At 25.6% G+C, this 27315-nt stretch overlaps 2 protein-coding genes across 8 annotated transcripts; one reads left to right on the top strand and one right to left on the bottom strand.

The window, feature by feature from the left end:
- The first annotated feature begins 1434 nt into the window (after positions 1 to 1434).
- On the top strand, positions 1435 to 5361 carry LOC114126954 (uncharacterized). Its single transcript, XM_027991014.2, has 4 exons — positions 1435 to 1731; positions 1881 to 2037; positions 2557 to 2718; positions 2860 to 5361. Exons 1-4 carry the CDS (start codon positions 1626 to 1628, stop codon positions 2996 to 2998), a joined length of 564 nt encoding a protein of 187 aa, XP_027846815.2. The 5' UTR covers positions 1435 to 1625; the 3' UTR covers positions 2999 to 5361.
- Positions 5362 to 9775: 4414 nt separating this feature from the next.
- On the bottom strand, positions 9776 to 25799 carry LOC114126947 (endophilin-A). Of its 7 annotated transcripts, none has more exons than XR_007603919.1 (13): positions 19971 to 20130; positions 19621 to 19705; positions 16820 to 16888; positions 16364 to 16714; positions 16233 to 16299; positions 16051 to 16151; positions 15799 to 15902; positions 14703 to 14797; positions 14345 to 14386; positions 13042 to 13146; positions 12187 to 12302; positions 11450 to 11637; positions 9776 to 10042 (listed from the first exon to the last, which is right to left on the bottom strand). XR_007603919.1 is itself a non-coding variant. In XM_050200475.1 (13 exons), exons 3-13 carry the CDS (start codon positions 19663 to 19665, stop codon positions 11518 to 11520), a joined length of 1215 nt encoding a protein of 404 aa, XP_050056432.1. In that variant the 5' UTR covers positions 19666 to 19705; positions 25571 to 25657; positions 25720 to 25799; the 3' UTR covers positions 10070 to 11517. The 7 variants fall into 7 exon arrangements, 6 of the variants coding, with proteins under 6 accessions (XP_050056432.1, XP_027846803.1, XP_027846802.1 ...); XM_050200475.1 differs by lacking the exons at positions 9776 to 10042; positions 19971 to 20130 and adding exons at positions 25571 to 25657; positions 25720 to 25799 and having other exon boundaries at positions 10070 to 11637; XM_027991002.2 differs by lacking the exons at positions 9776 to 10042; positions 19971 to 20130 and adding an exon at positions 25571 to 25790 and having other exon boundaries at positions 10070 to 11637.
- Between the last annotated feature and the right edge of the window lie 1516 nt (positions 25800 to 27315).

Below are 27315 nucleotides of genomic sequence, written 5' to 3'. Positions count from 1 at the left end.
TCATTTTTTTCATATTTTATTCGTCATATTATATTGACTATAATATATGTCTAAATTCGAATACGGTTGTCGGCTGTGACAGAGTTAGTTCAAGTCCAAAACATTGATGTACATAAAATAATGATAATAATATACATGAATTCATGATATACTTATAACTTATAAGTTATAACCTAATAACCTATATTACCATAAAATTTACGTGTGGGAAACATTTATGAGACTATATCTGTTAAGTAGAAAAATACACGTATATTACACGATGCATAATCCTTATAATTTATATATAGTTATACACTTATATACTTTAATACTTATATTATATATAAAATAACGGACCTTTTTTATGTACCCAATTTGTGACGACACAGCTAGTATAATATATGAATTTATTATGGTTGATTTGTTTCGTATTTCAATACGTGCGGCATAATTTTAAACAATACAAAATTTAACTGAATAAGTTAATAAGTTAAAAACAAAAATAACTAACTAGTTAAGTAAAAAAGTTAAAAAAAAATTAAATTTTTAATAAGTTAATGCCCATCATAGCTAAAAAGTATGTATAAATAAATGTAAAAATGTTATGTAGGTATATTATATTTTTTTTGGTTTTTTTTCCGTGGCCATTTTTCTCGCTTACCATGAAAACTATATCGTCCGTACTACAAATTACAATAGAAGAATTTAAGGACAGATCAAGATTAAAAATCGGCAAACAGAAATAATTTCATACCATTGACTACCTATATGAATATTGAATACAATTCATACATATAATATTAAATATAGGTACAAATATATTTTTGTTGTTATTATTATTATTTTTTTAATTAACTGTTCAATAGTTAATACCTACTTTTAGTTTGAATTGTTGAATATATAAGTTTTTTACGAAATAAATGGTAGAAGATTTATATTATTTACAATGTTTTGCAACTTAAAATAATATTTATGAAAAATATATGAATTGCTTGTCGATAAAAAAATGTAGAGTGTCCAAAAAAATAAAATTTAATACGTTTCTTATAAGTTGTTCTTATTGTAGTTAAAAAAAAAAAAAAATCAAAAAACGTTAGTCACAATTTTTTTTTCGTAAGTGTTGAAAGTTCAAATTTTTACGAAATATATCAAAATTGCGAAAATTTACAAATAATTTTATAGTTGAAAATTCATCTATGGTCGCCACTGATAGGTACTATTTAGTATTCACTACATATTTTAATATTTAATTATACATCGTTAAAACCATGAACTACTACATAAAAACAATAAAAAATATAAGTAATAGTTCGTGGTTAAAACAACTAAATAATGTTGATATAACTTTTTTAGAACAAATGACCATTGGATCATTTGGAACAAACATTTTGTGGAGCTTGTTACAGATATTGTCCCAAACATAATTGTTGATAATAATTATTGATAATACCCTAGATATTGAGATACTATGTACAAGTACACTAAGTGTCTAAGTTTGTTTAAAGCTCATACTATTTGAGTATCCGACATCGTTCATGTTATATTGATTATTCAATATTCATAGTCCATACTCCATAAATACTAATTAATAGGAATTAGAAGCCTGCTCAGAGTAAAGTTTTGTATTGAATTATTAATTTAAAATGGCTAGTGAAGAATACACTGGTAAACCATACAAAATAATTGATTCAAAGCGTGAACACAAAATTGGTATTGTGGCAACTTCATTATCTGATTTTATGACTAAAGGTAAAAATTGTTGTAATGTAATAAGTATAAGCGTTTGATATTTTTTCTAAATCTGAAAAACTTAAAAATACATTGATCGACATTGACAATATTATTTATTTGTACAATATGATAATAATATAGTTATACAATATTATACTTTTGTTTAGCTCAACAAAAATTTAACATAAGTGAACCCATTAAAGTCGTTCTTGAATCTGATGGCACTGAAATTGACGAGGAAGACTATTTTGATACTTTGGAAAATAATACATTAATTATGATATTAAAACCCGACCAAAAATGGTGTCTATATAGTGATATAAGGTATAACAAACTATTAAAGTTTTTATTTTATTTATTATGCAAAAGTGGTGGAGAATTTTAGCATATTATAATCTTCATTTATATAATCTAGTGGGGCACAATAAAACTACTTTTTAAAATGGTTTAAATAGGTGATTAATCAAATAGGTACAGTAAATGTATACTGCTTTTTCTAAAATAAATAATAATACAAATTAGTCATTAAGTAATTTAAAAGATATTTAGTGATTAATGATTACCTATTGATTATTAAATAGCCATTAATCTTATCAATAATAAGTAATGTTAATATTTTTTTTCAAGTGATTTCAAAAATTCTGATTTTTTACTAGATTTTTTTGGTTACAGTTGTAAAAATTTAGAGATAAAAACCATTAAATTGTGGTGGTGTCCTATCTTATATATTAAGATTACTTTGTCTTAAATGTTAGGTTATTACTCCACCGAGTGGTCTAATAATTATGGTAAAATATTCTTTGTGTTTTTGTATTTATTATCTATATTATATTTTTTTTCAAGCATTAAACTTACTGATGATCAAGTTGATGGTCCGCATAGTTTAAGTAGTTTGATTCAACGTCTACAAAATGATATAGGTCAAATAGCATTCTTGGGCGGTTGCGATCTTGAACTTTTGTCTGATATGGATCCAGACAGTTTGGTTGATATGGCATTTGACAGGTAATATTATTTAATCAACCAATTGATAACTTATTTTGTTTTTCCCAAATTATTAGAATTCAGATTTCGGATCATAGTTTACTTAGTCTTAGAGCTGATAGAAGAAAACTTGTTTTATTCTAAAATCTTATATTTCTATAGGTCATTTCTAGATCAAATTAAAGAAGCTAGTGGACGCTTTCTTTATGAAAAACGAGAAGCTCAAGATGCAATCAATTTGCTCAAACTCTACCATGCCTCGACAATCGGTCAAAATTCATCCAAGAAAAGTAAAGTTTAATACTTCATTATGAAATTAAATTTTTAAATTATTTTACAACCAAAACACATAGTTTGATAAAACATTTACAGTAAGAAAGTTTTAAGTTATTTCATCACTGTACCACTATTTATATTAAATGGTGTTAATTTATTGTCATTAGGTTATTGTTTTTCTATTTAGTTAATAATCACTACTAATCCTTTGAATAATATTAAAACAGATAAAAGTTGTATTCCTATTTTATTTTGTGTATATTATGTGTATTTGATTAGTGTTATTTATAAAGATTACCTATGTTTAACAACTAATAGATATCAAATTAAATTTAACTGTACTATTGTTTTTAGTCATTAATTTTAGAAATGGATACGTACCTATTAAAATATTTTAAATGCATTAGTTGATAAAAATAAAGTAAATAAAGTAATACAGAATAATCAACTTAACTTTATGAATATATATATTTTACTAAACATTAGATTGAAATGTCGAATTAATTAATTCTTAACCAATTTTTTTTATAAAAATATGTTTTTAATGTCCCATTTTTTCTTTATTTTTTTTTAGTGCATTAGGATATTATTAATATTATTTAAATAAACAAAATGAAATTGAAATGTCCAAAGATTTACTTTATAAAATTATAAAAAAATTTATTTGTTAATATTTTTGCAATTTCATAATAATATACCATTATTACTAATCTAATCAAGTTGTGTTGGTGCTATTCTGGGTTTAAGCAAAATCTTAATGATGCCATACCATTTTTCAGTAAAAACTTTAATAAATACACAATTATTATAATATTATGAATTTAAAAATTGATCTATTTAATTGATTGTATTACCTCTAAAATCCAAGTATAAAGTATTGCAACTAATCAAAAAAAAATATTGTTACAAAACAAATTATATTTATCCAAACAATAAATATATCACTGAAAAATTTGACAAACTGTTAATAAAATAAAGTAAATCTATATAAATGCAATTTAAAAACTAATATGTAATCATGGAAAAAAATGTTTTCTTTTTTATACACAAAAATATCAAACAAAATTGGTATTACAAATGTTTAAATAAAATTATGATCAACAAATGCATTTAAAAATAATTTTTGTGTTTGAAATTTTTATAATTGTGTAACTCTTGACTTGAATGTTTTATATTTTTATATTGTCTTATTTTATCATTTTTGTTAGTTTATGTGACAGATCTTATATCCTTTAAATAATCACAAATATAATATCTGAACTATGAAACATAAAAATTTTAATTTAAAATTAATTCTTCCTGTTTTTTATTTATACTGCTTTACAATTCTGAAAATTAGGTAGGAAATTTGTGTTGTATAAAAAAAAAATGTTAATGCATTTAATTGTATTTTTCTTTCTTTAATTCATATTAAAATTAAACTTACTACTTAGTAAAATGTTAATTATTGGACCATTGTTTAATAAGGGTAATTATGATTTAATATTAAGACAACAATTGTTTTTTTTTTGTTTTTGTATATGTAGTAGAATATTGTTACACATTTCACATTTTTTTGTAAGCACTGCCTAAGTATCAGTGGCGTGATTATGGCAAGGGATGTGGATGTTGTATTCCTCCTCATGACCTTTTTCTTTTTTAAAAAAAAACTATCTGGTAAACATATATTTATGTATATTAATTTAACATAACGTCTTCATCAGAATATTTCAACTGTGTAAAGAGTGAAAACATATTTAAGAAACATACTGGCTGAGGTTAATTCTAATTCTTTACTTTTTTACTGTACAAAATCAATTAAATGGTCTTGTTATGTTGGTTGTTCACAAAAATATTAAAATATACCCCAAAAAGTACTTAATTAATCAGAATTAAAGGTATATAGAATGTTGTGATTCGTAATGATATTGTATCTTAGTAGATACCAATAAAATAAATACCTATTTGTAAATTTGAATAATTAAATATTATGTAATTATGTAATTTAAAGTATACAGATCATACTGGTTGTATTTAGAAGTGCTTAATATATTAATATATAAATCAATTTTTTTTGAAATGGGGGAGGAGATAATTGGCAAATTAACAAACATTTTAACCCCCCTAAACCCACAAACATAATCAAATTACGCCACTGATAGGTATTGAAACTAGTAATTTAGTATTTTGATGTAACTAGGGTATTTATAAAATAGGTATCCTAGGTAGTTAAATCTTTAAATGTTATAGTGATTTAAAACTTTAAAATGCACAAATCATATTATATTAACCTTGTAATCATTAATTGTTTTATTAATTGTTTTAGTGCACAATTATGTATTTAAATACAAAATCAATAAAAATGTTTGTGTGGATAATAAAATAGGCCTTTGGCAGTCATAATTATAACTTATTTTTGTTTTTAATATTGATCAAGTGTATTAGGTAAAATCAATGGTTGTCCGAGACATCCAGAGTTGTTTTTCCATATTGAAGCCCAAAAACTAAATTTAATAATTATAATATCTTAATTTGAACTGTGATTTTGTTATTTTGCATGTGGTTATTAAAATATTAGGTATATTATAACTACTTATATAAATTTAAAAATAATAAGTTATATCAACTCAATTATTATTATAATTTAGATTGTACTTAGAAATTTACTAATTATTATAGCTTAGCAGAGTGTGCTTAGAGTTCCGTCAAATCTACTAGTGTCGTATACAAGCTTTACTTAGGTACTCATATTTTACTAATACTCAGGTTTAGCAGTTCTTATATTATGGTGTAGGTATTGGCGTTTTTAGCTCAAATATTAGAGTGAATTGACTAGTTATTAAACTTAAATAATAAGAACATAATATATGTTCTTTCAAGGCCGTAACTTAAAAAAAAATTGGGGGGGTTCCAAATTTTTTTTAAATATCTAGATCAAGGGTCGCAAACTTGTTGGTGTCAGGGACCAAAAAATTAAAAAAAAAATTTCACGGGCCATACATTTTATTTTATTTACAGTTTATCAACTAACATAAATTAGGTACATAATGTGATGGTATTCCATATTTTTAAACTAATTATAAATTATAATTGTGGCCTGTGGTCGCGGATTGACGACCTCTGATCTAGATTCTGAACACTTGTCATTTTATCTATAATTTACGTTAAATATTTCTACTTTTAAACATTTCGGAGGGGGGGGACCTCAGTTATGGCTTTGTTTTCTTTCTTTGGCTTTCTACAACATTTTAATTTTTGAGCAATTTATGAGTATGTGAAATATTAAAACCCAATAATGCTCAAAACTTGCTAAAAAATTGAAATATTTTGTAAAAAGTTGACGAAAGAACACAGATATAATGTTATAACCTTTAAGTTTGATTTTTAATTTTTTTGTATTTTAAATTAATCACAAGCGTTCTCATTTTAGACTAGAGCCAAGGACTTATTTGTTTTTTTTCTAATCAGAGCCCTACTTTTTTTTAACATTATAGATCATCCAGGTTTACTGTCAATACTAATTTCTTTTGCCCTTCTCTTCTTAGAGGTACACTTATAATATTAATATAAATAATATTGTTTATACGTTTACTACAGCTGTCGTGTTTACACTGAAGTCTGAAAGGGTTCGTTCATCACTCAATAGACCGTCTTGCCAGTCGTATACATATAGGTATTAATAAAATATTGAATCTACATATTTCTGCATAATTTCTAAACCTAGGGTAGAAATGATGAATAAAATTAATGAGACTAAAGATTTCAATCTAAAGTCCTTCGCATAATTAAAAAATTCGCATTCTTAATTTCGAAAAATACTCTTGGTTATCGAACGATTGTAGGCCCGTAGCCACGGAGGGGGGAGCGAGAAGGAGCGTTTCTCCCCTAAACCCAGTTATTGCCCCCCCTAAAAATATTAAAAAGATATTGTTTTTATACATAATATAATGCCCCCCAAAAAAGTTTACTATGCCCCATCTGAAAATTTGGTCTGGCTACGGACCTGAACGATTGAGAACACTTAATATTAACAAAGAACTTACCGCTAACCCCAAAAAACAATACGATTGAGAACGAATTTACGTGCAACGTTGCCATATCATTTATTTGGCTTTTGAAAAATTGTGACCTATTAAAATTAAAATTGCCAATGTTTTGTGAACTTCCTTTTTGTGATATTTAATATTTTGGAAGGTATTTATATCTTAAATTTACACTTTATAACCATACATTTTTGTATACCTGTTAAAAAAAGTTGATATTTTATCTGGCTCTAGTACTAAATCATAACAACTACTATAGATAACTGTATGCCAAGACCAAGTATATTGAATATGATATAGTAGACATAGATAATGTTTCCAATAGCTTTTTAAAATACTTTTAGTAATTTAATAACATTATTATTTATTAAATTTATTAGTAGTGTTATTATTTTTAGTTTAAGTTTGGTACAATCATAAAAGTTAGTATTAGTTTCTATTGGAAAATCGATAAATTACTAGAAAAAAAAATAATTAAACACTGATTATTAATTATTAATAGATATAATTATTATTAGTATTTAATGATTATAATTTAAATACAATTTATTCAATTAAGATGGGCAGCATCTAATAATTGCATTATATAAATCACTTTTAAATTATTTGATAATATTATTTAGATGCATGAAAAAAGCTATTGAATCATATACAAAAAAAGTTAGAGGTATATAAAAGTGTTAAATTAAAAGTTTCAATTTTTTTGAAAAGTTTCATGAAAACATGAAAAGTTTCTGAAAAGTTTCAACAAGTCAGTGAAAACATGAAATTTTACATTACTGCTGCAGTACAAATATTATTTGAACACTTCCATTTCATCCTCGTGTCTTTACATTTCCGAATAAAACGAAATTTGTTACTGTCTAATAATATTAGGTCTTCATCTCGTTCATTTTTTATAAATTTAATTTCGTTATTTTCCATTTTATTATATTATTAAGTGACGAATAGTTTGTGCGACTACTACAAAATGTATAACTGCAAATCTAATCTAACCGTCATTCCCTCGTATCTGGTATCTAAGTTACTATTAACATCCGGAAAATCAGATAAAAGTTCGATAAATATCAACAGATCATTGTGCTCATATTATCGATCGATTACATTTGGCAACGTTGGAAAAATAAACTCGAGCGTTCTCAATCGTGTTACCAAAAATAACGCTTTCAATGGTATCGTTCTCAATCGTATTTTACCGATACCTACTCTTCAACCAAATTTAAATTTACTCACTCACTGCAGTAATAGTTAATGCAGTAATAATAGTTACAATGTAACAATATGTATAGTAGTTACATGTAACTAAATTAGCAAAACTCATTAAATTAAATACCGACTAACTCTCCACTTCAACCCTATTATTAGCTATCAGTCAACATTCATTCCCGTGTAACTATATCAGGCGATTCCAAAAGAAAAAGAATAAAATACAGTGGTGTTGTGGTCTGTTTATAATATTATACTAGTTTTCCCCATGCACTTCATTACCCGTAAAAAAGGTATCCGTATTAAATTTGATTGCCTGTAATGCTAACATTAGCGATTAGCGTAACGCGAGTGAATAAATAATATTTTTGATTTTTTGATTTTACCCCGCAGCCATAGTCCGTACAAGTTAGGTTACAGTTAAACTGTATTACAAGTTACAATTCAGTCATAAACTCATAACCGTAAGCGTTCACCTTCAAGCCACGTGTCTCGCTCTTCTGTTGTTTCAAGCGTTTCAGGGTTTCAGCAAATCTAATAGTCAACAAGTTGCTACTCATGCCTGGTCGATTATTCAATATTTTATTTATTTATTTTTGGTCCAATATTTGTTAATAGATGATATGATAGTAAACGGTGCTATCGAAGGATTTAAATGGATTTAAACCATATTCGGGCAACAAGGACCATCTTAGAAAAAAACTACATAAAAATCGTTCCAGAAGTTTTTGAGAGTATAAACGTATCCACATAATTAAAAAAATTAGATCAATATTGTACATGAATTTAGTATAACTACTACAACAATTATTTCATAATGAAGTTCTTCTACGGAGAGGTCTCTTCACTCTATTTTTTTCATATTATAATTTATCAATTAAAATAATTTTTTTTTTAAAAAATCTACACATACTTAAACATGCAATTTAACGACGAACTTTCGGAATTACTGTTCGAATCGCTTAATGGTTATCCTGAAATTCATCGTTACTATCAACATATAAACACATTAAAATTGTTAGTATACATATTGTTTCGTATTTGTCATTAATTTATTATTATGTATCTATATTTTTATAAATAAATGTATAAATTATTATACGTAATTATCTCCCAATGGTCACTGCTGCTGAAGGGTTATTTTAAATAATAAAAAGAGAATTAACCAGAAAATAATGAAATATATAAAAAATAATGATAAATTAATATGAATAATATGGATTTTGTGATTTGTCCAGTAAATCAGTTTTTGATAACCGATAAATTAACCAATAAAGCAATAAGTTTATTTAAATTTGCTACTAACTTGATATTTAAATATTGTAAGCTATAGAATACTCACTTACTTTTCCCATGAAATCCATTTTTATAAGAGAACCTAAATATCATTAGAATATTAACTGTTATCGTCGTCCATATTAGTACTACAATTTAGTTAGGTAATTACAAGTACATCATGGTAATAAAACTAATAACAGTAAAAACTAATAAATAATAATAATTAAAATATAGAACGTACGAGTTTAAGTCGTAAAAGTGTAAAAAGGTATAAAATAAAATACAAAACAAAACAATTAAAAATTTGATTTCCAAAAATGCAGTCAATTTGGATTTATTTTTTATATATTTTTTTTTCATAAAAATGAAAGTTTATTTTATTATATTAGTTTAATCATAGATTAAATATACCTAGATACTAGCAATACTAGCACTCATATGGGAAGGCTAGCAGTGCATAATATTGAAATCCACTTATGTATTCATCCTTTCTATTTGAATTCCAACATACATATTAGCGGCTTGTCAAAGTTAGAATAAAGTTTCATTTAGGTATATCCAATCTACAAATTAATACATAAATAATCGAGTTATACAATAACATATAACTATATTATAAAGACGTCCAACACTTACAAAAACACTCCATTGGATAATTCTATAATTTAAAGTGATAAAGATTTTTTTTTAAGGAGTAACATATTTTTACTATATATTATTATGTACTAAGTTATTGTTAAATGAGAACAAGAATAGAGGCATATCCATAAAATAAATATAGTGAAATATAAAAATTAGTAATTTTTGTTTTTAAATTGTTTGGGGTAACACATAATATGCAGGTTATAATTTAATTTAAATTTGTTTTTTATGCCGTTAGGTAGGTTACACTACATAAATACACACTCAACATTTAAATACAAATAATGATAACATATTATATATATAAATAAATAACATTATTATCATATTTTTAACTTTTTTTGTTTAATCTTCACTTGAAGTATTTAACATATTTATTGTCTAATGTTTATCAGAAAACTTATTTACAAAAATTTAGTTTAGCAAATGGTAACAAGCGAGATTTTAAGAATTTTTGTTTATTTTATATATAATAATAATATATAAAATTACGATTAATATACATAAAAAACGAATGCATAATAATTATAAATTATTAGAATAATCGGTAAGATCTAAGAGAACACGGATATAATTTATTGGAGTTACTATAACCACGATAGAGAAACACAGGGGAACAAGTTGAGCTTGAACTTAGTACCGTCAGAATACACTCATCCCTTTTATGTCTGTTATGTAGTCAAAATTGCTCAGTGCCAAAGAGAGCACAAAGAGAAGAGTTAAAACGTAACGCGAGATAATAAGATTCTCAAAAGTCCAAGTAAAAATACTATCTACACACTAATACCTACGGTCGAATTAGGAGAATAAACGAGTTTATCGAGGCCAAATGCACATAAAATACTTGTCTTAAAACGTGGCCAACGAATATAATATAATATATATATATAATATCATGATGATAACAATAATAATTAATAATTAATAAGTATAATTATAATTATAATAGTAATAGTAGTATTATAATATAGTAGTTAAAGTAATATTAGAAGAAGAAGAAGAATATACACCTACAAACAACAAAACCGAATGGAATTAACGAGTAGCGTGTGTTATAATATTGGTAATTTTTTTCCGTTTCTATCATTTTATTTCTTGCAAAGGGTTTAAATGTAAGTTTTATGACAGCGTCGTCTCATAAACACGAGTAAATCGGTTTGTATATCGATCATATTATTACAAATCATAATAAATATATTATTATAAAAATGTGTTTACGTCGTCGATGTACCTACGTACGATAAGTATTGGAATTGTGTACGATTGTGGGCGATATTATATAATATAATACATATTATTTTATGATGCGTTTTTTTAACAAGTCTTACGCGGGGGAGAGGAATTGGCGTCGCGGTCTGTTCGGTGTCGTAGTCTTCGTCAATGGCAGTTGTGATACTTAAGGCAGCGCCACGACGACTTGTACGTATGTGACTGGGAAGTATCCGGTACGGCCGTTAGTACTGCCCTCAAACCAGTTTTCATCGACCCTGTTCAGTAGTATTATAGTCTCGCCCTCCTAAAAATACGTTATCATTATTATTGCGTAAATATTTTCATTAAGGGCGTTTGTTGGCAGGAGAGCTAAGGAGGGAGTCTAACATTTAACCTGAATCCATATAATAGAATTATAAAACATATTAATATATTACATTCGTTAATTTGAATTCTTTTTTTGAAAATACATACTGAAAAATAAAATTAGGTAGGTATAGATAGATAATTATTTATAAATTATACTCCAATATTTTCAGTCGTCTGCCTTCTTATAGAGAAAAATCATATAAATTACGTAGTTAAGTGGTCTATTAATCATAATATGGCTTAAAAAATATATGTAAATTAATTTAGAAGTTCTTATTAAAAAAGGTGCAAAAATCATCGTTATTAGTTTTAACAGTGAGCCATCACTACTAAAAAGCATCGTTGTATTTGATACATATACTATTGTAATTTGTAGGCACGTAGAAATGTTATAAGAACATTCAATTAAAATTCGAAATGGGAAAGAGAAGGGAAAAGGCTGCATAAACACAGAAACCGTCGCCGTTTATCACTATTCATTTACCTTAAATCCTAATTCTCCTGGATTCTCGGCCTCAAAATCGTATAACGCGGTACAACAAGGCGAGTTGCGTGGTATTTGCCGTTGAACAGACTTTATTGGAGAAGAAACTGGAGATGCTATAAAAATAAGGATAATAATTACTGTTAGCGTTGACAATTATAATGTATTAAAACAGTAAACAAATAAAAATTTCCAACAGAATTATAAAGATAAATATATAACAATATAGATAAAGCAAACAAAGCAGTAAAAAAACATAATACTTATAACACAAATCGATTTGTATTAATTTATAAAAACAAGTAATTATATGGTATAATGAACTAAACAAAAATCTGCAGACTGAATTTTGTTCAAATTAAATATTTTTAAACGTTATAAATAGGTTACATTTTTAAGATTTTTGGGCATTCGACTTTTGATTCGAAATTTATTTAAAGATCAATAGTACGTCGGAGAATTCAAACGCCCGGTGTATAGGTATTATTATTAGTTAAAATGTATACACGTTTGCACATATAAAAAAAAATAATACTCAACACCAGAAACTAATTTATTTTTGTAGCTAATTAAAAATTGTCTTCTAACATTTTTATACTTCATTTTTGCATCAAATCGTTTTAAGTGGATAAGTGAAATTGAGTTTCAACATTAACCTAAATGCATCCACAATCGTGAACTAGTAATATATCGTCGTTTTGTGGAGAATCAATATATTATAAAAAAGTAACTACCTACCAAGTTACTTTGCGTTCAACGTGTATTAAAATATTTACAAGCGTATTTACTGTTAATGTATTAGTAAGCAGCAATAAGGAACACAACATGCTTTAAACAAGTAACAACAATAGGTACCATTGTGATGTGGTTGTTGATGCTGGTTATCGTGATGGTTTGCTCCAGACGTTAATTCCAGCGTGTTAGACTTTGCGTGAGTCGGGGACGAAGCTCGTGAACTACCTAATGTTTTATATTTCGCATTACATAGATGAAAGGTAATTTTGTTAATAAATATTAATTGTTAATTACATATATTATACTATAAAATAAGCTTTAAAAGTAAGAGCAACGACCACAAGATATATATATATATAAATTATCGATGATTCAAGCCTGCACACATTATAAGTTTCAACAATACTATAGATTTATAGTCAAAAATTCTATTTAATGTAAGGATAGTGTATTTTTTAATGAGTTAGGCAACTAGGTAACAATTCGATAAACATACAATTATTTGTTTAATAATTCAAAAATATTTATCAAACACAAAAAGTATAAAATAAAATAGATAATGTAGATATGCCTACGTCCTAATAGATATATAATTTATAAATTAATACTTAAGTTAAAAAAAAGAAAAGAAAAATAGGTAAGTGTAGATACTAGGCTAGTTCAACAAATTTTGGAAACAATTAAATTAAATGGGTTTTATTGTATGATTGATTACAGTTAGCGCAAATCTATAATATTGGATGTTTCTATCATAATACAGTTATCTAAGCTACATAAATTAAAAACATTTAAGCTATAGTAATAAATTTATGAGCTGAAATCTTGAAGTTTACTAAAATAAAACATTAACATAAAATTGTAAACATTTATTACAACTAAATAGAAAACCGTAATTGTATTACTTGTAAAGAAATCAGGGATCTATATTTTATTATGTTATACTAATTAATAGCTAATAAATTAAGTAAAAAAAACATCTTCATAGACTGCCTATCATACGAAGAAACAAAACTAAATTACAACATTTACTTAACCTATGCGATCATTTTCACCCTCAAAGATGCTTAATTTGATAAACAAATTTAAATTTATACAATAAAGCAATCTACCCCATTTTATAAAATTTACACATTATACCTATTATATTATAATTATATTAAACATGTTTAAACTAATGACCTTATAGCTGTTAAAATAGTATACGATCAATAAAAAAATACACGAATATTTAATAAAACTATTAGCTAGAAGGGTACTTTATCTAAATATATGATTGTATTAGGTACGTGTTAATAATTAATAAAAATTAATAAAACAATATAATGCTATGTTAATTTTTAAAATTCAAACCAAACTAGCATGTATTTGTTATAATAATCAATATATAAATGGTTGGTATTAAACTAGTTGTTTTGGTTTTTACCTTTGACGTGTGCGAGCTGTGGTTCCATCAACTCGTACTCGTCTGAAAAAACCGTTATACTATATGTATATTATCATGAAACTAAAAGACCTAGAAAACAGTATTACGAAATATAGAAATCCCACTTCCCAAACCATGTATACCAATCTATAACCTATATAGGTAAGTATGAATTATCGCTATTTTCATATTATCCATTTCGTCGATGGAGTGAGATTATATATGTATATATATTATATATAAATAATATATTATAATAATGGTATATCTCAACACCTACATGACCATTGCGTTATTTTGTTTGAATTAATTATGATATATATACTAAAAGACAAAATTAAAATGTTTAAATAATTACCATTAATGTCGTCTGCGATAACATCCACTGGATGTAAATCGTTCAAAGTCTTAGGCACAAATTCTAATTTCGGGCGACTGGCAGCTTGATCGCGCCTAGAATATCGATAAGCAAATAGTTATACAATCGAGTATCTACAAGATATCTTCATGACATTTTATCCACAAAAAAATATGTGCATTAAAAATAATTTCATATTTGTATCATATATACAATAAATATTCCAACACTATTCAAATATCAACGGATATATTTTATATTTTGTAATAAATATGAAATAGGCGCCGCGGCAGTAATGCGAAAGCAATTCCCACGGCGTCGTCGGTTCAAACAGAAAAAAAATAAAGATGAAATAAATATTAGATAGCTGCTGAGCAATATAAGTTGACAAATCAAATATGTGCAGAAATATTCAACTACAGACAAAGTCCTACAAATAAATAAAAAATTACTAAATTTATCAATCGAAAATACATATCTAATGCAAATGTCGAATTATAGGTAAAAAATATTTTTTTTTTCAAGATATTTACAATCTGTTCGAAAGAACAATAAGCAAATTTGATAAAAGAAAATATAACATGAGTAATATGACGAAAGAAACCACCCAATGATGGCACTACCTATTTTGAATATTTTGTATGAGGAATTATAAGCTAGGTTTCATGTATCTAACAAATCGCGACACCAGTTAGTATGGATAGAAAATAATAATAATCATCGATACTACTAGATTATTGTAAACTATACTATACCCACACAATACTGACGGCGCAATTTCTTCACAACAATATTACACATATAAATATCCGTTTGATTGATTTTGTGTTAGATAATTATTTATTAAAAATCATCATCTTATGGCTTATATAACACTATCTTATTAGTTATTTAGATATTTCATTAAATGTGGGCATTCATAAATTATTTATTTTTAATGCCTGTGATCAAAAGCCAAAATGTCTAGATGTCACATTATGTTATAATATTTTATGGACATAGAAAGAATTGTAGACAAAATAACGTGAATATAAGTCTAGGAACTTATTAAATTTCTATTTAAAATGATTCAAGTATATATGTTATTTAAACATACTTTTCCTGGATTTCCATAACTGCCAATTTCAGAATTTCGGTACACTGTTGATGGTATTCGAGAAGACCTTCCGCGAATGTGGTTAACTGAGATATTTGTTCTATCTACAATACAACAATCGTCGTAAAAAAATTGAATGATTATATCATATTTCAAAAAAAAAAAATAAGTTTAAAATGAATTATGTGTCTAAGTTAAAAATTGTATCGGTACATTTAATAACTTAAATTTATTAAATAGTTTTAAACGTACATCGTTATCGAGCAAGTTGAACATTCCTATCTGAGCACTGTGCAACGATTCTGCAAATTTTTCTTCGGCTTGTTTCAGTTCCTCGTCACTAACATGTGAACCTAAATAAAAATGAATTAATATTTATTTTTTTTTGTTATCTATATTATTTACAAATAAAAAAAATAAAAAATTAAAGTCACCTTTTGCTTGTTTTCTACGCTTACAGTCATAATCTAGTCTTCTTCCCTGCAGTTTCTTTCTATGGTGCTAAACAAAATAATTAAAATTATATAACTATGGTAATCATTGACAAATCTTTTTTCTAATATACCATCACTTCTTTTAAATCTTTGGTTTGTAAATGATGTAATGGTTCGAGAAAGTTTTGCTTGGTGTTGTCGTCTAATGCGTACTTAACGTCAGCCATTTGCTTAAGCGCTTCTCCCATTTCTTGCAGTGCTTGGCCAAATAGACTATCATCGCCTAGTTTTTTACCATACATGAGTAGGCAATCACCAAGGGTACCTTCTGCCTGTGGATAAGTGGACGCTTTTGCTTGACCACTTAGTTTTGATATGCCTTTGACGGCAGCCATTTTAGCTCTGGCTGTAGGATTCGGCTGCAGGAATTCTTTGGTTTTCATTTGAAGTTCTTCAACCAACTCGTAAGTAACGTCAGTTTTCTAAAAAAATAGTTGGTTATATATATATTATATTATACTATCATTGTCCAACTTATGAACGATATAATTCACGTGCAGTACACATATAATTGTATAAAAATTTACCCTTTCCATATCCACGAAGTCCACATCAAGCTTTGTTCCTTCAACCCCGCCAATTTTCTCAGTCATGTACTGTAAATAATATTATATTGGTTAATCATACTTAACAAATTAATAAAATAAATACATATATATTGAAGATTTCGAACTTCTATAATATACAAGACGTAACTAATACAATTTGGAATTATTAAAATATTAATAATTTGTTTACCTAGGTACATAACTAATTAATTTATCCTATAAGGCAAGCGCCAACCAAAATAATATTATCTACTATATAATTCGTATACATCAGGGGTGGCCAAACTTTTTTTGGTCACGATCTACTAAAAATGTACTTCACTTTTGAGGATCGACTTCCATATAAATTTTTTTTTTATTATTGAATAACTATAATTATTAAGAAACATATAGGGCGAGTGGCTCTAAAAATAAATTCTAACACAATCGACTTTGAAATTGTCCAAGATCGACCGGTCGATCGCGATCGACTGTTTGGCCGCCCCTGGTATACATCTTAGCTATGTATATAATAATTATAAGCTAATAATATAGCGTATAATCTAATCATAAAACTATTTAATATTAATATAATATTTAATTGTACTATTTTAAATGCGATTTGATTTTGCAGATTGCATAGCTATATAATATGTATAATTAACTTTTCATACAGTAATGATTAATTTATTTTAAATACACTAAAAAAACTAAAACAAATCAAATATATAGATATTATTAATTTTAAAAACTAATTTTTGTTACATCTAATTTTAGGCCATATATATATATATATAGGTACTTATGACACATTTTCAGATTTTTAAAAGGACTTCATAATAAATCATTAGAAAAAGATTTTATAAAAGAGTTATTATATTATTAATAATATCCAATGTTCAAGCATTTAAAACATTTTTTATTAAAACAAATTACCATCTTAAACATTGTAAATATATATACTTTTTCAATCTTAACATCTATATTCTATATAAAATCGTTTTATTCATATAGACTCTTTAAAGTACTCATTTCGCCAATTTTTAAGGGATGCAATTTATTATGATTAAACGAATGGTACTCGAAAAATTGCGTTTATCATTTAACGATTCAAATAAATATAAGATAAGTTTATAAAAATAATTATAATAATTTACATTACGGGATACTTCATTTATTTTTCAAGTAGATAGGTGAAATGAATTAACAATTAAAACCATATAGCCATGTGACTACTGCGTATTTCTCATTATAGCTTGTCTTTTATTAATATTCTTATTATTATGAGAAAGTGACGATAGATATATAGGATATACCAACAGATAAGAATCGCACGAACAACCCCCTCCTTCCCAACCATCGTCAATATCGTCAGAACTACGCCACTTCCACGCCAGCCATGGGTATACAGAGCTTTGTTAATCAATAAAATGCTCTCGACTCCCAACCCGACGCACACACATACGCTCGAACGTATTTATACGCACGCACACTAATGTAACAACACTCCCTTGGCCTCATTTTAAATTTTTCTTCTCTCTACCAACGCAAATAAGGAAATTAGGTCTATTTTAGTATATAAATGCATATTATATGATATCACTGCAAATGTAAAGAATAATACAAATTGAAATCGTGAACAAATCAAAAATTATTATAATATATATTCTGATCTGATTCCTTAATAGTTCCTAATATATATATATATAACATAAAATTATATATACGTTTTTGTGTTCACTGTTACTAAAGCAACATAGTGTCAACACAAACGACGATTAATCAAATATAAATTCAAATTCAAAAATTTAATTTCATTAAATGTATTTGTAAGCCAGTGATCGTACTAACCTAACCGTTCATTTTTTCTTCTCTAGGAGCAAATTTTTATCCATTAAAGTATGCGAATAGTTTGTTACGAGCCAATTTTATACAAGAAACATATAATATAGTCTTAATTCTAATGAGGGGATTATCGGATGACGGCATGATTTTCTAAGGTTTCAATATTATTATTAAAATTAATTTATTAATATATACTATCAAAATAGACACCTTATTACAAAAAGTAATTACTTAAAACTTACGATACCAGACACTATTTATGATTTATTTTATTAGTTATCTAGTTATCTTTTAATACATAAGACACGTGCTAAATCCATGATATAATTTGACTAAAAAAAACACATATATTTATAATAAATATATCATGGCAAAAACTTAACTACAAGAGTAAACGGAGACAGTTGTACGTAAATTCATTTAAATATTTGATTAATCCAGGTTACATTATATAATCGACCAAAAATATAAAATTACAAAAGGTAAAAGGGCGTAACCGTAAAATAAAAACATAATTTAAATAAAATATATTTTTCAAAAATAATATTTAATATTAAATACAAAAGAACGCACTAATATTGCATATATGATGCGCCGTCTCAACGAAGAAAATCACACAAATTAATTACGTATAAACTATGATATTATATGTTATGCACTACTTAATATTAAAAAAGTGATTTGAAAAATATCTAAATTTAAGCCTGAATGAAAAATAAATAATTAACTTTTTTTTTAAATAAAATAATTAAAAAATTATGAAATATTATACTCTTTTAGTAGGTAACACATATATATATATTTTTTTTTGTAAACTATAAAACCGTTATATATTTATGTAATATGTAATAACATTTTTTTTTTTAATTTATATAAAAATAAAATCATTTTATTTCGCATAAATTACAGATATAAGAATAATTAAATCTAAATAAATCATATTAAATTAGATTTACCTGATTTGCTTTATTAATTTGTTTTTTGAGACCAGCAAACGCCATTTTGGTAGCTTTTTGTTCGACTCGTGTATTTAAACCCAACCTGAAACCAATAAACAAAAAAAAATTTACTAAAAAAATGTATACAGCGTAAAGCTATTCAAAAATTAACGATGCATAATAATTATAATATTTATATATATATATATAATTTAAATCGACGTTTTTCGTCAATATTGAATCGCAAAAAATATCTGAAACTATACGCTATATATCGACGTTTTCACGAAACATATTATCGTATAATAACGAAAACAGAATATAATAATTATGTGAATAATCTTTTAATAATTTCGCACTGATTTTACCAAAAATATCCGACGGGACGATCCGAGTGCGGTGCGTCTCGTACGTAATCGACTTCCGGTGACACTAGCGCGAGACTAACACAGCGATCGCAAAGCTCGATGACTTTTTTTCGCCGTTCATCTCGCCCATCGTCACACACACCACGGCGTACCGGCGACAGCGCTTGCGCTCAGTTCCCCGGCAGCCAACGTAATAATATTATATTAACGGCGCGCACACGCATAATATATACCAGCACTATAATATAATATTGTTTGGTCTTCCTCTTTAACGTACGTGGAAACATTTACGGTTTTTTCTTTTTTTTCGTTAATTTAACATTATAATTATATTATTAAGAAGAATACCCAAAACGCATGTACTGCACATAAAACTATAACATATTTATATAAATATATTTATTATACTCGATGAGAAAACATTAAACACATCACCGGTGAAACAAACGTTTTATTTATTTCGTTTTTTTTTTTTTTTGTGTTAACGTGAAGGTACACACGTCACACTGACATACTACAGCTGAATATAACATACTTATTGTACTCGACTGCAGCGTAGAGCTCGTAGTTTTCGATACTAATTATGGAAGATACACATGTTGAATGACACATAGAATCAAATTATACTATCAAATACACAGCCTATTGGTATTTGGATACTTCTAACATTTATGATTTATTCCAGTCCCCCAGGATTCCCATTACGTATATGTGTGATAAAATCATAATATTATCATGACTCAGGCTGTAAGTTGTAGCTGAATTAGCTAATACAGTAATATACAAATCAGAACTGAAAAATTAAGTTCAAAACAATGCATGCAAGTATTCATCCGTTTTCACATACTTATTTTTTTCTATCATCGTAAAATACATTATGCCGATGATAGATATAACTTATGTCAAATTTCCAGCAACCGTATTTCTAAAATAAATAATTTATTTTTATAAGATTTAATTCAAATCTGAAAATTTTATTTTCCAAAGCTTATTGATGACTAACTATACAATTAAAATTCTTCAACTAAATTTTCTCTATATTGTATAAATTAAAAAATATTATCCGTATTCATTTTATTCGTGAATACAAAATTACGAAAAACCACGAACATTATAATTGAAATGGCAAACCAATTTTATACACGATTTTTTAAATTTATATAAAAGCATAATAAAATTATGTAGAAACATATTTTTGGATATATTTCTTGAGTAACCATGTAAAGTAAATTTAAAAAAAATATTATAGTATTAAATATTTAAAACGATTCTGAAGATGATTGTTTCAATATTTTTTCAAAAAAAGTAAAACAAAATCTAATGAGAAAAAATGTAACATTCAAAACTTCTTTTTTAATAAATCATGGTATGAATATGGTAAACTGTTAATTTTTTTAATAAATAATACTTTAAAAAAATAATGAAAATTCCAAGAGTACATTTTTAAGCACATTAAATATATTTGAAAAAAATCCTTTTAAAGTCAAAAATAAAACAATTTTGAGATGATTACTTAAAAAAAAACAGAACCAAAAACGTAGTTGTTTTCAGAATACAGGCATTAGTAGTACATAAGTTATTACAGCAAATTTCAACGAAAAATAACCAGTTAATACCATCTGTGTCTAATCATTAATTTCCTATACATACATAAACGTCTAAACAAAACTTTTCAAACAGATGAACAAAAATATTTTTTGAAAAATCCACAATTTTTAAGCTATTTAATTTTTATTGCCTGTGACAGAAAATGAAAAACATTATTCTAAACAAATTTATTAATATAAAATCGTCTATAATTAATTTATCAATGTAATACAATCCAATGCTGCAATATTTTATCGTATGTTAAATAATAGTGATAACGATAAGTGATTAATGAAAATAATTAATAAATGCATTTTAGATTCAAGTATTTTTTACGCTTGTGATCACTTTTTAACTAATAAAAATAAAATAATCAACTTTAAGATTGATTTATCCAATACCCAATTATCAAAAGTGAAAAATGACCAGTATTTTCTAAAAATTTGGGAAAAAACTAAATTTTTAATAAAATTACAATAAAAAATCAAATTGGATACTAATTAACAGTTAACACTAACAGCTACTAAATAATATAATAATTATATTAATTGTATACTATATAGGTATAACATTTATTATTGGCCATAATTATTTCAACCTACAGTTATAGTAATAAAAAAATTAATCGTTTATATAAATATAAATACTTAGAAATATAGACCATTTTCAATCAGAAATGATTTTCGTTAAAAATGACTTATCATTGAATTCAAATTTAAATAATTTAATACATCCATTACAGAAATAATCTAATCAATGATGACTGATGAATGATCATATACACTCAACATCTACTATATAACAGAGTGACTTTCCCAATTTATTTTTTAAGTATAGGTTTATTCTAAAATAATTTTTCATTTAATCTTTTTATATAAAATGAACTAAAGATAAACGATTGCTGAATCCGTATCAAAAGGGAAAATATGTAGTACGAGAGAAATTGTTATCGATAATTTGTTAAATATTTTATGATTACAATTCTTTGTTATTATTATGTTAAATATAAGTCAACCTAATTATATAATACGTCAAACAATAAATAAATAATTTAAATTTTACGATGAATTTAATAATAAACATTAGTATACTATAAATAAATGAAAAATAAACAAAATTAATTCAACGTTTAATTAAAAACTAGAAAATATGTAAGGAAAATCATTAAAAGATATAATTAATGCATCGAGCAAATAATAAGATGAAAAATAAGAACTCGTTAATTTCCCAATTAAATTAAGGAAAAATAATATATTAATGTTAAAAGGAAAATAATTATAATCATACGATATACACTTGTATAGTTGTATCATTCGATTATGTTCATTAAAACACGCGTATTAACAAGAATTCCTTTAAAAACTACAAATTATACCATAAATGATATTAACACTTATATTTTTCTCCATTAAAAAAAAGTTACCAACCATAAAACAATATTATAATTTATTTAATTTGTATAAATCCAAATATTACCGACTTTTAAAGTAGCTAAGTACTGTAGAATCCCATTAATCCATACTATTTGGGGCTCTAGGTTGTCCAAATTAATGAAGCCCGTATTAAACAAAATAACCAAAAATCGTAAATTATAAATTTAAAAAAAATGTATTGGATATTTTATTATACAAGTTTCAAACTGAATATAAATACATATGTATGTCTTACAATATTTAACTTAAAAATTATTTATTTGGATAATTGTAGACCTCGTTTTCTTGTTTATTTTAATCAACGACATAAACTAGCGTAATTTACGTATTATAAACGGCTGTTCGGATTAAGCGAAGTACGGACTAATGAGGTCTGGATTAATGAGATTAATTTACTATAACCTTTGAGGAGTGAGCTCCACCATATTGCTATACTATTACACAGTACCAAAAACAATCATGTGTCAAAACATGTGCTTACTTTATACTTATATACTAGCAATAAAAATACTAAAATGTATAAAAATAGAAATACAGCTAGAAAAATTATGTAGAACTGTAGGTATTTAATAAAGAAAATCGAGTTAGTATTAAGACACTCTTATTGCTATCTCAGCCCGCAGGTAATAATAGCATTATAATATTATATTATTATGAAATGAAAAATCATTGCATTTAAATAAGTTAGAGTTCGAAAAAGCCGACATTTTTTATAAAAACGTGTAAAATAGCTTAAATATTATCACCAAAGATTTATTTCTTTGAGCACCCACTAAATAAAAAAATAAACTATCTAAACCAGAGATTTTTAAACTATAGTTTGCTACCCCTTGGGGGTCCGCGACACTCCCCAACCATGTAAAGAAGTTACAAATATACCAGAAATACAAACTTTTAAGTTTCATGGTAACATTACAATGTAAAAATTATTATAACATTATTTTAATAAAAAATAATTACAGAAAGATTTTTATGAAACATACATTTTTTTAAATCGTATATATTTTGAAAAACCATTCCACCTTTGTGTGAAAAATACGTAATAAAACATGTTTCGTTACTCACATCACGAATCACGATAATGATATTATCATGTTTTTAGAATAATAATGATTGACCAAGTATTCTATTTTTGAATTATTATGTTGGGATCCACAGAATCTCTAAAAGTGGTTATGACTTGGACACATAACTTGAGATATTTTCTAAAATACAGGTATTAGAAAAATTTTTGAGTATTCTCGATATCTAAAAGTTTTTCATTGAGGGTACAACGGTACATGGCTCTAGTGCTCTACAAAAGTTTAAGAACCGCTGATCTAAACCACAATTTGTGATAAAATTCAAATTGATTAATAAAACGCATACAAATTTGGAATACTGACAGAAAATGTTTTTATTAAAAAATAGTATAAATGCCTAAAAGTTACTGGAAAACCTAAAAACCTTTTACAGTACTCAACGTCAAGAATCTTAAATTATATACCTGCCTGGCTTAGTTGTCGGATTTTTTAAATTAAATTTATTTATTTTACATTTATACCATGTTATTAACTAAAAATGAATAATTTATAAATGATTATTATAATGGTGTAGGTAAAAAAATTAATACATATTTTTTTGCTGGTATAAACCATTTTGTGATATAATTTTTTTATTATATACCTATAATACAAAAATAAAAAGACATTTTCGTGTTTAATCTACTTATTATAAAAATTAATTATCAACGTTCTTAAATAATAATAATTATACAAATTAAAATGATAAGGAAAAAACAGGAAATAACTGACATATAACCTTAAAAGATTAATTATTATTTTTGTATAACTGGAAACTAGAAGTTTCTAAACGAATAGAAAATTAATAATGTCATTACTTGTAACAGTAGCGTGTTTTTAATTTAATTTTCATTATTTTAATCATTAAAGAGTTTCTCAAAGTTTTAAACCTAAGCTCTGAATCATCAAAAAGAAATATTTAACGATTGGTACTTTGGAGGAGTTATTTGGTGATTTAAAAGCTAGTTTAACTGTTTAAGCATAAGATAAGACTAAAAAACAATTAGTAAATTGGATTAACTTTCTAATAAAATGATAAACTTTTTAAAACAAACACAGAATTGCCCAACGAAAATTTACGAAATTGTAACAAAATATTTTCAAAATAGCTGTTGATGGTAGGTACTGAAACGTAGCATTAAAAAGAATACTTGAATATTTATTTTATTTTACTTTGATAACTCGTATACTAAACCTACACTTAAAAACTATGTTACTTTAAAAATTACAATTCTTAATAGTATTAACCGTACATTAATTTAGGGATTAAAAAAAAATTTCATTTCAATATAATAATGTATAATGTATAAAACAAGAATACCTGTTATATGAATAACGTTAATGTAATAATGTTAAACACTTTCTCCTTAAAAATCAAATTTTATAAAATTATTTAACGATATGTTACGTCTACGTGAATCATATTTATGTGTAAGTGAATATTTTATATCAAACTAAGTACAATGATTAAAAATAATAATATATTAAACTATTAAAGTCAACAAAAAACAGTACTCACAGTTTTTTTGATAATTAAGAGCCGATCAAATAGACGCTATAAAAACATGATTCACGGAGTTATCGACCACATGGATATAGAATTAGCCTAAAAATCACACCTATAATGAAAGTTATTTCACCAGTATAATAAATATTGAATCCAGTTACCAGAATTTATTTTTCTTATAAAATAAATTTGCAAATATTAATTATTATTAAACCCGGACAGTGTAATAGGTACTGATAACTGAAACTCGTTGACCAGCGACCAGCCAGGCGACAGCAGCTGATACGTAAATTGATACTGCACAAGGGTTACCAACTGTTTAAAAATATTTGTTGTTATTAAAAAATAAAAATATAATACTTACCTATAATAAACTTCAGCAGTAAACACACACACACAAATACACAACTATAAAATCTGAGTATCCATACTAATTACTAATTCCTTTTCTTAATTTTATTTTTTTAAAGTTTGGGTTATACAGAAAGATGTGACTAAATATATGGCATATTAAGTTGTGAAAAATAAATAAACGTATAACATATAGGCATATAGCCTTATAGATTATAGGTTATTGCACATTTAAATAATGATATAAAATGTAAATTGTAACATGGATTTATGGTAGATTGACATAATCCAAGAACAAATTACTCCAATAGTATTAAGTAGTTTAAAATCAATTAAACATAAATCGTTAATAATTTTATAACAATAAACTTTACGAAAAGGACAAATGACTACAATCGCAGTAAAAAAAACTATCATGATTTATTACACATTAAGTAGGTACACACCTAAACTTTTATCTTGAGCGTTCATATTTTAAAGAGACCAAGTAAAATGTTTCGTCATTGAGTTAACAATTACTTGATATTATTAAAAATACTATTAAAAAGAATTTACAATTATTCTGTAAGCTTACGGATTAAAAATAATTCTAAATTTTCCAATGATAGGTCAAAATACTATAAAAAAAATGTCTTTAATATCTATTATAATTGCAATCTAAAATTATATTAGCTGATTGAGTAATATAAATTATAAACTAGAATATTGATTATAATACCGAACTTATTAAAGTGTCTAGCCATTTAGGTATATATTGATAGGGTAACTTACGTGTATTAAAAACAAAAATCATAATATTATATCTATTGCCTACATAAAATAACATATTATTATTTTAATATAAAATCAATAATTATTTTTCTATAAGTTGACTAGTGAGACTACTGATATTTTTAGAAAATATGTCGGCCATTAACAAATATAATAAATTAAAATAATCTCTAATAAAGTAATAATGCATTTCATAATTTTAAATTTTAACAAAACAATTAATGAATTGTAAACGATTTGACCATTAAATGTCATAATTTATCTTTTCAAATGCCACCAATCACCAACCATATTAGCAATAACAAAGAACTATCGATCATTCGAATATCAGTGTAACGATATTATTCTGAAATATAATCCAGCTAGTTGACCGTTGTTTATTCAATTATCAATGTGTTATTAAATAAATATTTACATAAATATTAGATACATGTCAACATTATCTCAAAAAAAAAAAAAACTGTAATTAATTATGTATAAATGGATTGGATGGCCATACCTAGAGAGTTTTCACTGTTTTCAGAATGGATCAAGCACACCTACCCATCCTACCATCACTTAGCGTTAGACACATATCTGTTGACTGTAGCTTAATAATTAATGTTGATTAAATAAGAAGTTTATATACTAATTAC

The sequence above is a fragment of the Aphis gossypii genome, chromosome 2 (assembly GCF_020184175.1).
Source record: "Aphis gossypii isolate Hap1 chromosome 2, ASM2018417v2, whole genome shotgun sequence".
NCBI lineage: Eukaryota > Metazoa > Arthropoda > Insecta > Hemiptera > Aphididae > Aphis > Aphis gossypii.
The sequence above is the reverse complement of the archived record's forward strand: the minus strand, read 5'-3'. Positions and strand labels throughout refer to the sequence as shown.

Bases quoted from the DNA above. Each gene is read 5' to 3' on its own strand.
- LOC114126954 (XM_027991014.2), top strand. From the start codon at position 1,626: ATGGCTAGTGAAGAATACACTGGTAAACCATACAAAATAATTGATTCA. The intron at 2,038-2,556 runs GTATAACAAACT...TTTTTTTTCAAG, and splicing joins TGTCTATATAGTGATATAAG to CATTAAACTTACTGATGATC. The intron at 2,719-2,859 runs GTAATATTATTT...ATATTTCTATAG, and splicing joins GTTGATATGGCATTTGACAG to GTCATTTCTAGATCAAATTA.
- LOC114126947 (XM_050200475.1), bottom strand. From the start codon at position 19,665: ATGGCGTTTGCTGGTCTCAAAAAACAAATTAATAAAGCAAATCAG. The intron at 14,798-15,798 runs GTATGTTTAAAT...TCGATATTCTAG, and splicing joins GTTATGGAAATCCAGGAAAA to GCGCGATCAAGCTGCCAGTC. The intron at 11,638-12,186 runs GTAAATGAATAG...ACGTATTTTTAG, and splicing joins CAGGAGAATTAGGATTTAAG to GAGGGCGAGACTATAATACT.